Raw genomic sequence first — 17,500 nt, forward strand, 5'->3', positions numbered from 1 at the left:
GTCTTTATAGAGAGGAGTGCTCACGGGATCAAGTCTTGTTCACTGAGTCATATTTCTGATTCAGAGCATGAATATCTGTTGCCATCATCGTTCTAAACCCTCTAAATGTCTCTCTCCCCCTCCCTCCCTCCCTGTAGGTGAGCTTGGACTCTCGCGTGAGGGAGGGCATCAACCAGAGCCTGGCGGAGCCCAGCAACCTCATGTACGAGGAGGCCCAGCTGCAGATCTACACGCTGATGCACCGGGACTCCTTCCCCCGCTTCCTCAACTCCTCCGTTTACAGAGAGCTCCTGGCCACCAGGAGGCGCACCTGCCTGGACACCTAGACAGGGCCAGCGCACACTCCCAGCCGCAACCTATGCCAACGAGACTACTGCTACCACTCAACACTTCACGTACTGCGACGGTGCCGGAAGCTCGGGTTAGGAACGTTCTCCCTCTTCTTTGGTTGACATGACATGATGATGATAACAGAGGATCTCTATTGTTTTTTTTGTGTTATTTTTTGTTTTTGTTTAATTTATATATTTTTTGACCAGTTGTTTTGCTGGAGTGAGGTGGGCCTCTGCTGGTTTTGTCATTGGGCAATAAGGGTCCTCATGCCGGCGCCTGATTGGTTGACTCATCACTCACGCTGGTCCATGTTTGGGCTTCGGGCCGACCTGTGTGTCACCGACGGGTCGAATGGCGAAGCCGACGTGTGACTTTGGTTGGACGGTGGACGAGGACTCCTACAGCGGTGGGGGGGCGACGGACACACGGGAAGAACATGCCGCCATCCCCGTACTGTACTGTCATCAAAGCTAATGTTCTCCTCCTGTTCTGTTATGGTTTTCTGAGGGCTCGCCAGCCCACTTCACCAGTAGAAGCACCGGCCTCTACACGAAGTCTGAGGATCGGTCTCTCTCTCTCTCTCTCTCTCTCTCTCTCTCTCTCTCTCTCTCTCTCTCTCTCTCTCTCTCTCTCTCTCTCTCTCTCTCTCTCTCTCTCTCTCTCTCTCTCTCTCTCTCTCTCTCTCTCTCTCTCTCTCTCTCTCTCTCTCTCTCTCTCTCTCTCTCTCTCTCTCTCTCTCTCTCTCTCTCTCTCGTAGCTTGACATTATCAGCCTGCAACTGTTATTGTGTTTTTTGTTTTGTCGGAGCTTCTTTCAAAGGTAGCGATGCGTCCTCTGACACAGGGTGCCGGTGACTCTGAGCCTGGCCGTCCGTGTTGGGGGGGGGGGGGGAAAGAGGGGTGGATGATTTAGCCAACGCGCTTAGCTCAATGCGACTTTATTTATGGCGGCGGGTCAGAGAGCCCTCTGCGGCCCCAGCAGCACTGGAGCATCCACGCCTACCGCTCACCCATTCGCTCCATGTATCCGTCCAGGCACTTTTCCATTCTTTTGCGGACTGCTCTGAACCGGGAGAAGTGAGGGCTAGAGCTGTGGTGGTGGAGCAGCCACCTGTATTATTTTTACTCTCTCGAACTCGACAACAAGAAAGAAACGATTTTTCCTCTCAGTACAAAAAAATGAAATCCACAATGCCTATATGAGGGGGGGTTCAGGTGTGTGTGTGTGTGTATGGGCGGGGGTGCTGCCCCCCGATTACCCCTACCTCCCCGTCTCCTCTGCCCTTCCTCCTCCTCCTACTCATCCTCTGCGCAAGATCCTCACAGCCCATCAAGCACAGTCCCCCCCCCCCCTCTATCTCAAGAGGTCATCTCAGCTGGAGGAGTGTACAACAAAATGGAAAATTTAGCTGCCATTTCCATTGTCACTTCCCTGAGAAGATGTTGAGCCTTGTTTCACGGCTGAGCTCTGGGATGCTGAACGAGGCTGTACGGGTGTGGGTGGGAGCCAGTGGTCTCGGGGGGGACCCCACAGAGGGCCCCCCCAGCAGATTCCTACTACCTTGTGACCCACATATGTTGAGGGGTTATGGTTGCCGCGGCCCTTGGGCCCAGGTGTGTGGGCGTTTTCTGATTGGTCGCTCAGTCCGGGCTGCTAGTGGTTGGCAGGACAAGTGCCGATTCAGAGAAGTTTTGGGGATTGGGGGTCTTCAGAGACCCTTGTAGCAGACCCCCACGATGGTGTGGCAGAGGCTCGACCACGATACTCTGGATAACAACGTCATTCAGGTGCACGTCTGAAACCAGCAGATGAAGCTGCCTGGGACGGGGGAGGGACGGGGGAGGGACAGGGGAGGGACGGGGGAGAAAAAAGATGTAGCAGTCCCTCTGTGAAATGCCAACTCAAGTCGCTCTGTTTCTTCTTTCCTTTACGCTAGGCCTGACGGAGAGGGACGGCCTAAACACGATGACATGTCGGACATACTGTACTGGGTATTGAATTAGCATCTACATGCTAGTTTGGTTGTTTGGTTTCGACGAGGCTAACTCGTTTTTCAGCATGCTGTAGGCTAGCGGTTAGCATGCCTGTGCTAGTCAGACTAATAGTCCATTTCTACAGCCAGCCCTCTCTGGAGAGGCTGTTGTTGTTTTCCTAATTTGACATTGCCAGCATGCGTTGATAGTGGCTGTGTGTGTGTGTATGGTGAAGTTACACACTCTCATCAAAAAAATACACACAATTTAGTGGATCTTGCCAAATTTCCAATTAACCTTTTCAAAACATATGTTAAGATGTGAACCTTTTGAACGTAACCTTTGACCCTGGCCTGCGGATGTGCGGTAGGAAGTGCACGAGCACAGTATATGTATTTTTATTTTTCTCAAGAGGCCTCAAAGCAGATGAGTCATGTTGTGTTCTGGACGGCTAATGGCGGTTAGGGCAGGTCTTAAGTGTCAATAAAACGGTGCCACTCCTGAGCGATGCGTACATGCGTCCACGTTGCCACCTCCTTAAACTACCTGAAGTTCACGTGCCAAGCCTGCTCTAGACCTAAAGTACCGCAGCGTCTCCTCAGCCCACCGGACCGCAACTCGATCAAATCTAGGGGCTAAATGGGAATCTCCATTATTTTTTTCTCGTTTCCACAAGATACATTTTCTGGATCCACATTCATTTTTGTTAAACGGATAATTCATAATATGTTAGATTTATTATGTCTGTTTTTGGGAGATTTGATGGGTCTGAAAAGCCTCCTGCATTTTCCAATTGTCTCGAAGTTAGTGCATTTAACCAAAGCAAATGCTAGTACCTTAGAAACCGTTAGCATATCTGTTGATAACTGAATTGATACCTTTTAAAAAGGTATCAACGTTATTATCGTACCTTATTTGCCTCCACTTTAGTTTCTACTAATTATAAAAAAAAATGAAAAATGTCAGCTGCTATTTAATATTAAATATACAACAATATATATTATAACAATAATAAAATACTTTATTGCTCGAAATTATTCAGACATTAGACATGATCAAATCCCAAGGCCATCCTTGGTAATAATAACAGCCTACATTACAGAAGGGCTCGACAAACTATGCTTGGTTCAATGAAAGACGCGAGGCTACTTAATGTAGAGCTGCATGCATGTGCCCTGCCATTTGAAGAGCTAGAAGAATACATTTATTAGAATAAATACATTGATGGCTAAACTCCACCACAGTCGTTTCTGGCAATACAAGCATTTGAGTTGTGTTACTCTGAGTTTCTCAACACGACAACTCTGTATTGTTTAGTATCTAACAGAAACTGTTATTTCAGAAGTTCCCCTTCAGACAAATCCCTTCTCTGCATGGTGGCGAGGCTGTATGTAAGAATTAAAATGAGAATGTTTCACCAACAACCAGACAATGAAATCAAGGTGCAGTTATACCGAGTTTACATTTATAAGCAGTGAGATGTATGTATACCTTAATGATGTTTTGAACATTTGGGAGCAGGCCGTCTCCGGTGAACACAGACCGGCTCACTCTGGTCTCCTTCTGGGCTCTGACTCAGTCTCCCATTAAAGACTCTTTTACAGCGAGGACGAACCTGTCCCACACTTCTGCTGAGGTACACCCCCATCGCTCACTGTCATGGTGAGATTCTCCGAACGTGGGCCAAAACACAAGGTTCCTCATATTTCTTTAAAAAATAAGTTGGCATTCAAAATGTCAATTTTTACAAAGCAATGAGGACGGTGTGAAGTTATTCAGTGTCGTGATCATCGTTTTTCATACAACTTACAAAAGCTTCAGAGTGAATGGGTTTTGGCGGCTGTGATTTTATTGAGCTAAAACGGCAGAGAACTGAGCGCTTCTGACGACCCATGGGTTGGCTTAGCTGTGGGCCAATTTCATTTTTATTTTTTATTTTTTACAAATATACATCTTTGTAGGCTTTTCACTACCTCTCATGTTGGTTAATTTATTTCACATCTAGTTTTCAATGTACAAGTTGTTTTAGACCTACTTGAAGCCTAACACTGTAAACAAAATGTGCACAGAGAAATGAACATGTATTTGATAGGAGTTAAACAGAGCTTAGCCTAGTCTACATAGTTTTCGTTTGTACCTTTTGTGTGGTTTGGTTTTGCGTTGTGTTGAGCCGAACTAGAGTTTTAAATCTCTATTAAAAAAAACAATTCAGGAATTTCACTGTCTAAGGGCTAATCCCATTTTTGCCTATGCAAATCTGTTACTGTGTGCGCGTTGGGGGGGGCCCAGCGGCCCACCCATCACATGTGCTCATTGGACCCTGGTTTACATTGCCCTGCTGAATCTTCAATCTTATTCAGCAAAATATATACGCCTATTTCTGTTCTTTGTTAATAGTCTCTCTCCCCTCTTTCTCTCTCTCTCGCTCTCTCTCCCTCCCTTTATTTATATATATATATATATATATATACACAGAAAAAAACACTTATATGCATATATATGACAAGTAATATACAGAGAAAATAGTATATGCCTTCGTGATGGTAACAAAAAAAACTTGCTGAAAACAAATAAATGTGTGTTGACATTCCGGTGCTGTGCGTCCCGGATTGGGTGAGGTGTTCATTGGAGTCTGAACCCGACGTTTACTGACTGTTGTTTGGGACTGACTGAAATACCCGGTGTGTGTGTGTGTGTGTGTGTGTGTGTGTGTGTGTGTGTGTGTGTGTGTGTGTGTGTGTGTGTGTGTGTGTGTGTGTGTGTGTGTGTGTGTGTGTGTGTGTGTGTGTGTGTGTGTGTGTGTGTGTGTGTGTATGTATGTACCGGTGGGTTTCTTGATTCCAGAGGGAAATTATCAATGATTTGTGTTTCAATTGAGTGAATTGAAATGTGATTTGATTATGGCTGCTGTTACCTCAGAAATTGGATTGATTACTAAATTGAGATATGATGGCATTTACTTGGTCAAGACAGGGATTTGGTTATATTATATATGCTCCAATGAGTCACGTCTCTGCTGTTGAATGGAGGATAAAAACTTGTCAAAAATAAATTGGTGCAGCTTAGTCATCAGCATAATCATGGCAATCTTCTGCATTTCTTAAACCTGCACTGGAACTTTTTCACAGAGGCAAATATAGTTCTAAGGTTTAATCTTTCCTCGTTCCACTGTCTTCTCAATAAAAACCTCACATCAGGTGGTTGCAGCGTCGGTGTAGAGATGGAGTCCTACCGTACTGGACTCTCAGTACAACCAGGACAAACTAAAAGTCCTCATTTGTCAAAAGACCATTCACTCCGCATTTTAACCAAATCTGTGTCCAGTGTGATGTTGGTTTTCAAGAACAGAACGCCAATCGAACCTCTTAGTAAGTATAAATGTGTTGGTCGATTTGGTGTGTGCTCATAGGAGCCGACCTCGAGAAAACAACCCTTTCTCCCCTCTCTCTCTCCATCTGTCTCTCTCTCCCCCTCGGTCGGTCATGCCCTGTCACCCAGACCCTCTCATAGCCAAGATGGCGCTGGGTTGTTATACTTCATAACTGCTGTCTCTCACTCGGTCTGTGGTCCTGCATCTAGGGGCCGTCTTGGTATTTTAGCAAAGAGTTTATATTTGTACAGGTACTGATTGAAGTTGGCGTTCGACCTATTGAACAGTTTCAGGCAATCACTATCCTCTTTATTGATTTAGATGCCTAAACCTCTGGTTTCTGCCTTTTGTAAATGTCGGCTTCAACGAGAGATGTTCCATTGATGAAATTATATCATTTTAACGTCACTTCAAATTTCCAAGTGGCATATTTTCTATACAGCATGCTTTTTGCTAAGTAAACAAAATAATGATTCTGTTATTTAATATAAACGATACTGTATGAGTATGTATTCAAGTACTGCAGTATGCAGACAATAAAAAAAAAAGATCTGAAACTCTTTTAGGAGGTTCATATTTTGACTCTAGTAATATCTTATTTCATTTCTGTGTAGTGTCTCATGAATGGTCTGAATTGTGCAGCGTTTTTGTTCATCCACAACAACAACAACTGAAGCCGGTATCGTGGATAATGCCGCCGCCAAATGCATGTGAGCAACTTCAAAAGCACAGCGCTAGTTGTGCTACATGTTCAACCAAACTCTCCATTTGTCCTGGACTCGATGTGTAATGTCTTATGAATATGAAGCCTGGCTCTGTGACTTAGGGTAACACAAGGACTTCTTAGAAAAGGTGCCGTTGGATTTCTGTGGCTGGACGTTCGATGACACATGACAGGGCTTCGGAGAACTCCAGGCACTCTTTGTAGAGCGTATGAAGCGCTCATTGTTTGTATTCATTTATTTCAAGACGGAAACTTTAACCATATGTTGTGATCTAGACCTGGTTCTGGAAGTGTAAATGATATGATACGGAGATGACCTCTTCTACAGATTAAAGCCAATCACTCCAATATTTGGGGTTGCGGAAGGAGAGGAGGGAGAATGATTTAGATCATATATATATATATATATATATAGAGAGAGAGATATGAATATATATGTTAATGTAGCCTCCAAATGCTATTGTTAATATGCTTTGACATGAATATCTGAAAGAATAATATGTGAAGTTGCACTGTGGATGCACACACACACACACACACACACACACACACACACACACACACACACACACACACACACACACACACACACACACACACACACACACACACACGACCCCTCTTCCCGTCAACGTAAAAAATAAATAGCCTTGTCTTGAACGGTTCTTCAAGGTGCAGTGTGTAGAATTCAGTGGTACTGTGCGGAATGGGAAAAACTGAATGTAATCTTCAGAAGTATGTTTTCATTTTAGTTTAATCCCATGAAAATAACAGATAACCCTCTTCCACAGTGATCTCCAACTCCCATCTTATGATTGGTCGAAGCACTTATTAAAAGAAAGAAGGCAAAACGCCTTGTTCACCAAGAATTTAGCTTTTCTGCCCCCGTTATATCGCAATCATTTAATGAGATCATTGGTAAGAACTTGCTGGCACCTTATTGTCCAGTACAGGCTGCTGTAGCTTTTCCTGCTCTGTGGAAAGGGGGACTTAGGGGACATATACAGTTGGTTGCAATCTGCAACCTCACCATTAGAGGCCACTTGATCCTACACACATCACCTTTAAGTCTCTTCTATGAGGACGAACGGTTTTGCTTCAAATTTCCAGGGAAAATAAGCAACATTACATAAAGAGCACTTGTTTGTGTAAATGGAAGCGTGTTAACCGAATTTAGCACCTTGTGTTTGTGGTCGCTGGGTGTTTGGTGAGCAGAAACACATGTCTCCTCAACAAAAGCGAAAAAAGATATATGTATAAATGTATAGAAGTAAGATTACAGTAAAGTCCAGCATGATTTTCGGTGAAGCTGCAACAAAAAAAGTAATCGTTCTTGCAAGTATGGTAAAATACAATGCACATTTCCATCATCATGTATGGCCAAATTGACCTTTCCTCTGCATTCACATAAAAGGTTAGAATTGCCTGGATATGAAATGTCACACAACCGAAATAAACTAAACGCAAAAAAAACATGATTTTCTTTATAATTTGTTTTGCCCTTATCTTTCATTGGTTCTCATGTTGAAGAATAAATCCACCTTAGGTCAACTGTCATTTGTTCCAACTTTTCTTTTTTTCATTGAGTTTGAAATACAAGTGAAGCCTGCAGTATCATCCACACAATAAGAGAAGCCATGCATCTGTAAAGTAGCACTGAAAATGTGGAAGCAGATGTGTTGTTGGAACAAAGAACGCTAGCTCACAAGACCACCGGACCACTAGGTGGGAGACAACTAGCCATGTCGGGTTCAACTGAAATTATAACTTTCATATTTAAAAAATATCATGCGTTTTTCACCGTTGTTGTCGTTTTCAATTGTTTTCTATTCCGTTTGAAAAGTAAATATGTTTAATTTGTCTTTATTTTATCCACACTAAAAAACGGAGTGTTCTTCATGGGCCTTGTATTGGTTAACCCTCAGCATCATGTTTGAATGAGTTCAGCTGTGGTACATTTCACTGTATAGATCCATCTCTGTCATCGTTTACATGGAACCGGCATATGAGAATATTCCTGGTGACTGCCCTGAGTATCTGTAATTAAAGTGGGCTGCTACAGAAAGACATTTAATGTAACATCTTATAATAAATACATAATAGTTTCTTTTTCCTCCGTGTCTGTGTCTTCCTTTAACTTAGATACCACAATGGGCAATTCGCCGTTTTGTAGTTAGAAGTGGGTGGATTTTTAAAGGCCTTGTTGAGGAGGGTTCGTTGAGATTATATAACCTCAAAAATATGAATTATCATTTGATTGAAGAGATGGACATCTATCATTGGGTGGTAAGTGGTGACATAGATGCATAAGCAATTCTAAGAGCAGGTATGTTTAAATAGATGTACACAACGCAGCCTTGGAAGAAATTAAATAAGGTCCCTAAAGCATGGTTGAAAAGATATCTCCAGTCAGCTCCATAAAACAGATTAAACAATCTCACACAATCTCCTCACGCTCAAACTTGATTAAACGTAACTACTTAAAGGTTGGGTACGGAATTCGCTTTTTTGGCCATTTTTGCAAAATTACTTGAAATCCTTATCATAACCCGCTTACAGCCACTGAGTTAGAAGTACTGACATGAAAATTAAACAAGTCAATCATCTGTGGAACGGGCAGGGCTCGAAAAACTCCAGCCAATCATTTGGATTGCCACCTCGTTGCATTGGACAGTAAGTACGTCAATCAACGGTCGTACTGCACTCCCCCTCCCCCGCGCCCCGCGCGCGACCCCTTCGTGCAGTACTCGTGACCCAGAGCTCGTGACCCAGAGCAAGCTCCTGTTTGTTGTTATCTTGCGGTAGCTACTGGAACTAGTTAATCCACATTTGGACCTAGCAGTAGAAGACAATTTCCATGGCAGACAAGACGCCACCATCCCCACCACCACCACCACTACCAGCAAAGAGAAGGAAAACTCTTTTTCAGAGAGTAATTGATAATAAAAACGCTGAAAGAGAAAAACTGAAATCAAGAATAATCCTAGGCGCTGCTTTCGAACGTTGGCGGCCACTGAAGGACGAGAAGGGTCTAAAAACCGATGCTTGTGTGGCGGTTGACCTAGTTTCAAAGTTTATACCGTTTATACTCGGTAATACCGGTGTTGAGACGAGTGTATTACTCGTTGTGAAAATGTCCACACCGCAGCAATCCTAGTGAAAACCAGGACTTCCAATACAATTATATGAAACAAACATACATTCTCTAAAAATAGTAATGATTTATGTGACCGTTTAATGTTTATAACATCTGGTGCAACCATAGCCGCGAGAACGTATTCTCAGCAGGGGGTGCTGGAAAAAAAAAAACTCAGCCTGCACTAGACTCGCAACTCGTTACATTGATAAAAAAGATAGCAGCGCAGCTCAATTACACCAGTGCATGCGCGCACAGTTGAAAATCGATCGTTGTGTTCACTTCCTTCACACCATGGTTCACATCCAGCTGCTCACAGAACAAGTTTAGCGCACCACCGCTACCCTCACACTTTTTCATATAACCTTTTTTCAGCGCTAGGTCATATGAGCATTAAATAAATGCTGCGTCTCAAAATGCCTTGGACAGCAGCGAGGATGACTCGCTTTGCCACGGGCCGAAACAGTTCGGAGCGACCACAGCCAGAGCGAACACAGCGGGGCAGAGGAGTGTCAGGAATAGTCTTTGGTGTACACATCAGTACGGCCTATTTTCACTACTGTTTAGTGGCAATGCAGTGTTTTATTCTATGCCTTTTTATTTTCGTATATTATTTCAATGAATACAATTTATTTATTCATAAAAACAAGATCTGGTCTTCAAATCTTTTTTCCAAATATAGGTCGTCTTACAATGGGGTTTGTGTTTATATTCGGACCAATACGGTACAGCGGGCGCTCACATGACGTTAAGCATTTCCTGGTGCATAATGTGACGCTTCAGAACCTAAAATCCCGTTTCTCCCCGTTGACACGACAACACATAACCGGCGTTTTCAGAAATCTCCACTTTGGCCGGAGTTTTTTAGAAATGATCGTTTTCTGTGATAAGACAGGGCCTCGGACAGGGGGTGTTGCAGCACCCCCAAAACCCCTACTTCCCGTGGTACTGGGTGCAACTTACAGCTGAATATAGTGCCATGTTGTTAAACGAAAACCTACGCTAGCCTGGCTCGCTCTCGCGCATCTCTGTTCGCGCTCGTGCATGATTGCGCGTCCAGGTACTTGGAATGGGTGGAGTCAGAGTCAGCGTTGAAGGAGAGGGGGTAGGACCATTTGAGTTGTGTATTTTCAAAATCTGCTGGCGTTTCGCAAATCGCGTACCCAACCTTTAAAGGGCTGTCTTTTTTATGAAATAACTTTTTACTGCATTATTTAATTATTCATTTCTTTCAGGTCAGATGACCACCCTATACTGATTAGCGCAAAGGAGAAACATTCCAGATGAACAAAGAAGAAGAACAGGTTTTGATGTCGGGCACTAGCTGCACACAGTGTGAACACTCAACCATAGGAGGCTCACCATACTGCCGAGGACTTCTATGGTGGGGAGTCTGTATATGGGACCCCCCTAAAGAGGAACAGGCATCATAGAGCAACATCACCCAATAATGTACACACGACGCAGACCTAAAGCATCACTAAGGTCACTAACCCACGTGGTTGGCCGTCAAAAAATGGGCCGTGTGTGTCTGGAGTCAGAGACGAAGAGGAGCCGGTTCATTTAAAAACTCTTTATTTGATCACGGTGTCTGAGTTGGATTCTTTCTTTTTTTTTGAGGGACATTCAGACGAGAAGGTGAGCCCATGCTCAGGATGACGGGAGCAGGTGCTGTGTTCACAGAACCTCGTACAATCTTCATCTGCACACGTGTGTGTGTGTGTGTGTGTTGGCGTGATCTTCCGGCATACAGTCTTTTCTGCGCATGGTTGGGAGAGTGTGGTGCACACACACTCTTTGCGTTCTGTGTCAGACAGTCTTTTCTGACACGTCCGGGACAGGCGAGGAAGGGCCCTCGTCCTCCTGGCTCTTATCCAACCCCTGGCTGCCTCCCCGGTCAGCTGACTGCGTGCTGTCTTTAGGGCCGGGGGGCACGTTTGAGTAGGTGGCGTCGATGCTTTCGTAAGGCTCCGACGTCCACTGGGAGATCGAGGATGAGAGAGAGAAATACCAGTTGAGTGTCATATTTAAACTGAACCGAAGATATTATAATTTGGGTACAAACAGTGGTTCTCAGGCTAGTGTTTACTGTTAACTACTAATGTACCCCCTCTGAGATCGAGCAAGTAGCCCACTCACCAGCACAAAATGAACTTTTACAAAAGAAGTGAGCGCCACTAGTTTCAGTGAGCGCCACTGAAACTAGAAGTGAGCGCCACTAGTTTCAGGAGAGACATGTCGGGGATTGTATAACCCACAGACCACATGTTCCAGCAGTAGCTGTGGTGAACGTGTTGGGGGTGGTGACACCATCAGACCACACGTTCCAGCAGTAGCTGTGGTGAACGTGTTGGGGGTGGTGACACCATCAGACCACACGTTCCAGCAGTAGCTGTGGTGAACGTGTTGGGGGTGGTGACACCATCAGACCACACGTTCCAGCGGTAGCTGTGGTGAACGTGTTGGGGTCGGTGACACCATCAGACCACACGTTCCAGCGGTAGCTGTGGTGAACGTGTTGGGGTCGGTGACACCATCAGACCACACGTTCCAGCGGTACCTGTGTGGCCCGGCTGCTGGAGCGATGCGACGTTCCGATAGCGATGTTGACGCTGGAGGAGGACTGTGTGTCGGTGGTGTTGCCTCCCTCGGCCGCCGACAGACCAGAGATCACCAGACCGCTGGAAAAACTACGCTTCCCAAAGAGCAGGCTGAGCGTGGACGAGGACGACGACACCTGGGGAGGGCACCATAGAGGAAGGAAATGGAGTTCTCAGATCTACTGGCTGTGATGGGAGGAGCCTGATATCAGATGAACTGGCTGTGATGGGAGGAGCCTCATATCAGATCTACTGGCTGTGATGGGAGGAGCCTGATAGCAGATGAACTGGCTGTGAGGTTAAGAGCCTAGCATGGGGCTGGCTGGTGGTGAGACCTAGCCTGGGGCTGGCTGATGGTGAGACCTAGCCTGGGGCAGTCTGATGGTGAGACCTAGCCTGGGGCTGGCTGATGGTGAGACCTAGCCTGGGGCAGTCTGATGGTGAGACATAGCCTGGGGCGGTCTGGTGGTGAGACCTAGCCTGGGGCAGTCTGATGGTGAGACCTGGCATGGGGCTGGCTGGTGGTGAGACCTAGCCTGGGGCGTCCATACCTGGCTGGAGCGCTGCTGATGCTGCGCTGCCTGCAGCTGGGAGCTGATCCCCCCGGCCCCGGAGAGACGGGGAACCTGCGGACACAGACAGGACTATTATGGATATTGTCCTCCTTAAATAACGCATAATTACATATATTTTATGCTTCAGAATCACGCCTCTAACCCTGGACAGGGAACAACCGACCAGATATTGAACTGACACCAGGAGGCATCCATCCTTACCAGACTGTGTCCGTGTCTGTGTATGTGTGTCTTTTTATGTGTGTGTGTGTGTGTGTGTGTGTGTGTGTGTGTGTGTGTGTGCGTGTGTGTGTGAGTGTGTGTGTGTGTGTGTGTGTGTGTGTGTGTGTGTGTGTGTGTGTGTGTGTGTGTGTGTGTGTGTGTGTGTGTGTGTGTGTGTGTGTGTGGTGTGTGTGTGTGTGTGTGTGTATGTGTGTTTGTCTGTTTGTGTGTGCGTGTGTATCCATGTGTGACATGATGAGTTCACCTGGGAGAAGATGGAGGCAATGGAGGTGTTGAAGGACAGCTGACTGTTTGAGAGGCGCTGTACCAGCCCGTGGGCGGAGCCTGAATCTAGGATGGGCCCTGATTGGCTGGTCACGGGGGGGCGTTGGCTTTGGGGCTGCACTGACCGGCTACGGTACTCTCTCCTGGCTGGAAGGCCGAAAACACACACACACACACACTCACACACACACACACACACACACACACACATATACAAACACACACACACATACACGCAATTACTTGCAGAGCTGATTGAACCAAAAATAAACAAAGCATCAAAGCATCACATCAATTACCTTTCTGTATAATTCATGTACATGTTTAGCAGACAAAACTATTAACTACTATAAACCCTTAAGAACATGAGGTGTGATCTCTGCACCTCTGTGTGTCGGTGCTTCCTGTTTAAAGTACAGTTTTTGGCGCCGCCCTAGCGGTGTGACCATGGAATGGCGCCCCCACCTGCGTTGTGGTGCCGGTGGGGGCGCGTGGTGCGCGTGCGGTGCTGGTACAGGCTCAGGCTGTTGGAGGTCATGGACGAGGGGTGGTTGTTGCTCAGGGAGGAGGAGCCTCCGGCGGCACAGTCCACGTCCTCCATGTTGACGCCGCTGTTACAGCTGGTCAGGTTGTCTTTACGCACCCTGGGACACGCAGCAGCACACACATAGGAAAGCATGCACGCACAAACACGCATGAATACACACACACAAACACAAACACATGAAAGCATACACGCACAAACAACCATGAACACACACACACCACACACACACACACACACACACACACACACACAGAAATACTCACACACCCAAACACATACACACACACATCCAAGACCACAAGTAAGCATACACGCACGAAACCACACACACACACACGTGCACACACACACACACATAAACCCACCCACAAACACCCAAAAACACGCACAAACAGAAACACATACACACACAAAAGCATTTGCAGACACACACATACAAAGAAACCCTCACACATACACACACACACGCACATACACACACGCACAAGCACACGCATACATCCACAGAGATACACACAGACCAACAAATTAAATGTATGCATATAAAGCGGTAAAAGTCTCTGTGTCCTCGTTCGGGGGACACAGCAGCGTGTGTGTTTGGTTTTGTGCGTGTATGCTTACTTGTGGTCTGGGATGTGTGTGTGTATGTGTTTGTGTGTGTGAGTGTGTGTGTGTGTGTGTGTGTGTGTGTGTGTGTGTGTGTGTGTGTGTGTGTGTGTGTGTGTGTGTGTGTGTGTGTGTGTGTGTGTGGTGTATGTGTTCATGGTTGTTTGTGCGTGGGGCTGAGGGAGTTAGCAGCCTAACAGGTTTACGTGACCCTCTCCCTCCCCGTGTGCTTAGGCCTGTCTACTCAATCAAGACACTTAGGGCTCAAGGACAATCAGGAGGATTAGCGCAGTGTTCTAATGGGAAGGCAAAGATCATCTCCTAAGAGCTGACGGGAGTGTGCTTGTGTTACTAATGCGCTAAACACACACACAGACACATACATTAAACATAGTGTGTGGATGTTATTTAGGAAAGAGGGATAACAAGGGGGGTGGTTACCAGGAAGTATGGAGAACAGGAGAACAGACTGATTGTGATGAATATGATGATAAGAGGTGGGACTGACCGGAGCCACTTGGAGCAGAGCCAGGAGCGGATGGCGTCCATGGTGAGGGCCCCTCCCCCGATGGTGCGCAGCGTGCGGTGGGTGCCTGCGTACGACGTGGTCAGCGGCGACACATACCTGAGGCAGGAGATATTTAGACATCAGCCACGCTGTAACGTATCCCCACTGAGAGACATTCACTGGTCAATGGTCACTGGGCTGCATTTATACAGCGCTTTCCTAACCAGTGGCCACTCAAAGTGCTTCACGTCATTGCCTGACCTTCACCCCTTCATGAATACATTCACACACAGACCGCGGTGTCAGCCATGTGAGGCGACAGCCAGCTCGTCGGGAGCAGTAAGGGTGAGGCGCCTTGATCAGGGACACCCCCGTACCGGTCAACCTGCTCTACCTCCTGAGCAGCGCGTCGCCCGAAAGACAGGGTCTCTGTGCTGTTATGAACCATACATGCAATACCATATGGAATTGAGAAAACGTATAAAAATCACAATTTGACGTTATATCCTTCCACTATTAAACTTTAATTCCAGTTAAAATGTGCAAAATTCCTGTTGTTCTTGTTAACAAACCTAAGATGATCTCGACTGGGCAAGCACATGGATACCATTGAATGGAAAGGTTTTTTTTAAAACCACGTCAATCATTGTGGTTGCCATGAATGTTGTACAGGTTATGCCTCAATTGCGCCTTCAAAATAGAGACATTAAAACGAACCAATCTTTTCACCATAATGCCCAACATGATGTGTACCATACTGCGTTCTATCCGATCCCTGTGACGTGTGCCCAGTTTCTCCCTGCTCATGTGGGGGTTGCGGGGGGCGAGGTGGTGGCTGCACCTACATGGGGTAGCCCAGGGGCTGGTCGCAGGACGAGTTCACCATGTTCCTCAGTGCCTGCTTGGAGTTCTGGATGCTTCCTCTCTCTGGGTTCCTGTTTCGCAGGAAGACCAGCTCCTGCTGCTGTCCCGCCCACAGGCCACGCACACACTCCTTGTTGATCTATAGGGGGGGAGGGGGGAGGGGAGGAGAGGGGGTGAAGAGGAGAGGAGAGAGGAAAGGAGAGGAGAGGGGTGGAGAGTCCCCAAAAAGGGGAGGTTGGGGAGTTGTGACCCAAAATTCTTACTTTTATTAAAAATAAGACAATTTTAATAAAAATGTGTTCATTGTTAACCACTTGTTAACGTGGTCAGTTAACGTCATGCTATATTTGTACTTTCTGAACTCCTTACGTTTTTTTAACTTCTCCTTCACCACAGTCTTGTCGTATATAGATATATAATAGAATAATTCCATAACCATCGTCTCCTCAGCGATGACTCACAAGCACCCCCCTCTGGTGTGGTCAAATCAGAGAGACCTGCATGTTCAATGATTCAACAGGCCGTCTGCTCATCGGCTTTATCAGTAATGCCACACAACGGGTAGCCCCTCCATCATTATACAGACACAACATCCAGTACAGGCATGGACACAAACATACTGCCGCCGAAAATGTTTGGTAAATCAATAAATTAATCTGAACACTTTCAGAACTGAATAAAAAGCAAGGACATGTAACACATCACTGTGGAAACTGGTGACTGAGTCTTCCTTTTTTTTCTGAATCCCCACAGACACACACACACACACACACACACACACACACACACACACACACACACACACACGCACACACGCACACACGCACACACGCGCACACACGCACACACACCAACACACACACACACACAGCTCGAGTAACTTCAATTCTAGGTTTATAACTCTAGGTTTATGTTAATGCTTAAAATTGCTCTAAGGGACATTTGAGATGTGACCCAAAAAGAGTCCCTCCCTCTCTCCTCCCTCCCTATGTGTCTCCGCCACTGAGGGGCGTTGGATTCCACGTCTATGATTGACATGCGAGACGAAATCCCAGAACCAATCGGGGGAGCCACAAGCCTTTCCCTCAGTATCAGGGGACGGACGGCCCATCCGGCCGCCGCCAGGCGCCGCGGGCTCACCTTGATGACCTTGAAGCTGAGGTGGCGCTTGTACAGCATGATGACCTTGTACTCGTCGGCGCCCTCGTCCATCATGTGGCGCAGCGTGAGCAGCGTGTCGCGGCTGGACAGCACCGCCTCGCGCCACGCCGGGTCGCTCTCGTGGCAGATCACCAGGCTGCTGCGGTAGGTGGTGATGGCGTCGTACAGCACCGACGCCTCCTCCGTCTCCTCCAGGCAGGTGAAGTGGTCCTGGGGGGAAGGGGGGGGGGGGGGGGGCACGCCATGATCAGGAGTAGGAGTGGGATCCCAGGCGAGACGGGTCACGTATACCCAGCAAAGAACCAAACGATACATATGATACAATGATACAAACCATACAATCGTACATGGCGTACATGTATTATTTTGTTCATTTGGTTCAAATACAGTGTTGTGCTGCATTGACGGTAACCAGGGAAACGTCTCAGACTCGCAGGATGTGTGGTCGCTATCCCGGCTGGGCTCAAACACTAACATTTTCGACTAATCTTTTCATTTGGTGGCGCCGAAACAAATTAGTTGGTACCCTTTTTTCGGCACTTCCTTTTTCGCATACCATCCATGTGTGTACACTTAAAAGATCTGCACACAGTAAATCAAATAAAGTCCCTGGTCAG

General features: G+C 46.5%; 2 protein-coding genes across 4 annotated transcripts in view; one reads left to right on the plus strand and one right to left on the minus strand.

Moving 5' to 3' along the window:
• The window catches only part of rgs17 (regulator of G protein signaling 17), a 25,686-nt gene extending 17,173 nt beyond the window's left edge, over positions 1-8,513 (plus strand). For all 3 annotated transcript variants that reach the window (XM_030379058.1, XM_030379060.1, XM_030379057.1), the window contains one exon: positions 138-8,513. In XM_030379058.1, the coding sequence (XP_030234918.1) occupies positions 138-326 (189 nt within the window). In that variant the 3' untranslated portion in view covers positions 327-8,513. The remainder of the gene's footprint in view (positions 1-137) is intronic.
• A 2,581-nt stretch (positions 8,514-11,094) lies between these two features.
• pcnx2 (pecanex 2) overlaps positions 11,095-17,500 on the minus strand; it is a 31,990-nt gene continuing 25,584 nt past the window's right edge. The window contains exons 34-41 of the mRNA XM_030379777.1: positions 16,863-17,093; positions 15,704-15,861; positions 14,859-14,975; positions 13,663-13,841; positions 13,178-13,344; positions 12,688-12,762; positions 12,097-12,273; positions 11,095-11,516 (exon numbers count right to left, since the gene is read on the minus strand). Of these exons, the coding sequence (XP_030235637.1) occupies positions 11,346-11,516; positions 12,097-12,273; positions 12,688-12,762; positions 13,178-13,344; positions 13,663-13,841; positions 14,859-14,975; positions 15,704-15,861; positions 16,863-17,093 (1,275 nt within the window). The 3' untranslated portion in view covers positions 11,095-11,345. The remainder of the gene's footprint in view (positions 11,517-12,096; positions 12,274-12,687; positions 12,763-13,177; positions 13,345-13,662; positions 13,842-14,858; positions 14,976-15,703; positions 15,862-16,862; positions 17,094-17,500) is intronic.

The sequence above is a fragment of the Gadus morhua genome, chromosome 15 (assembly GCF_902167405.1).
Source record: "Gadus morhua chromosome 15, gadMor3.0, whole genome shotgun sequence".
NCBI lineage: Eukaryota > Metazoa > Chordata > Actinopteri > Gadiformes > Gadidae > Gadus > Gadus morhua.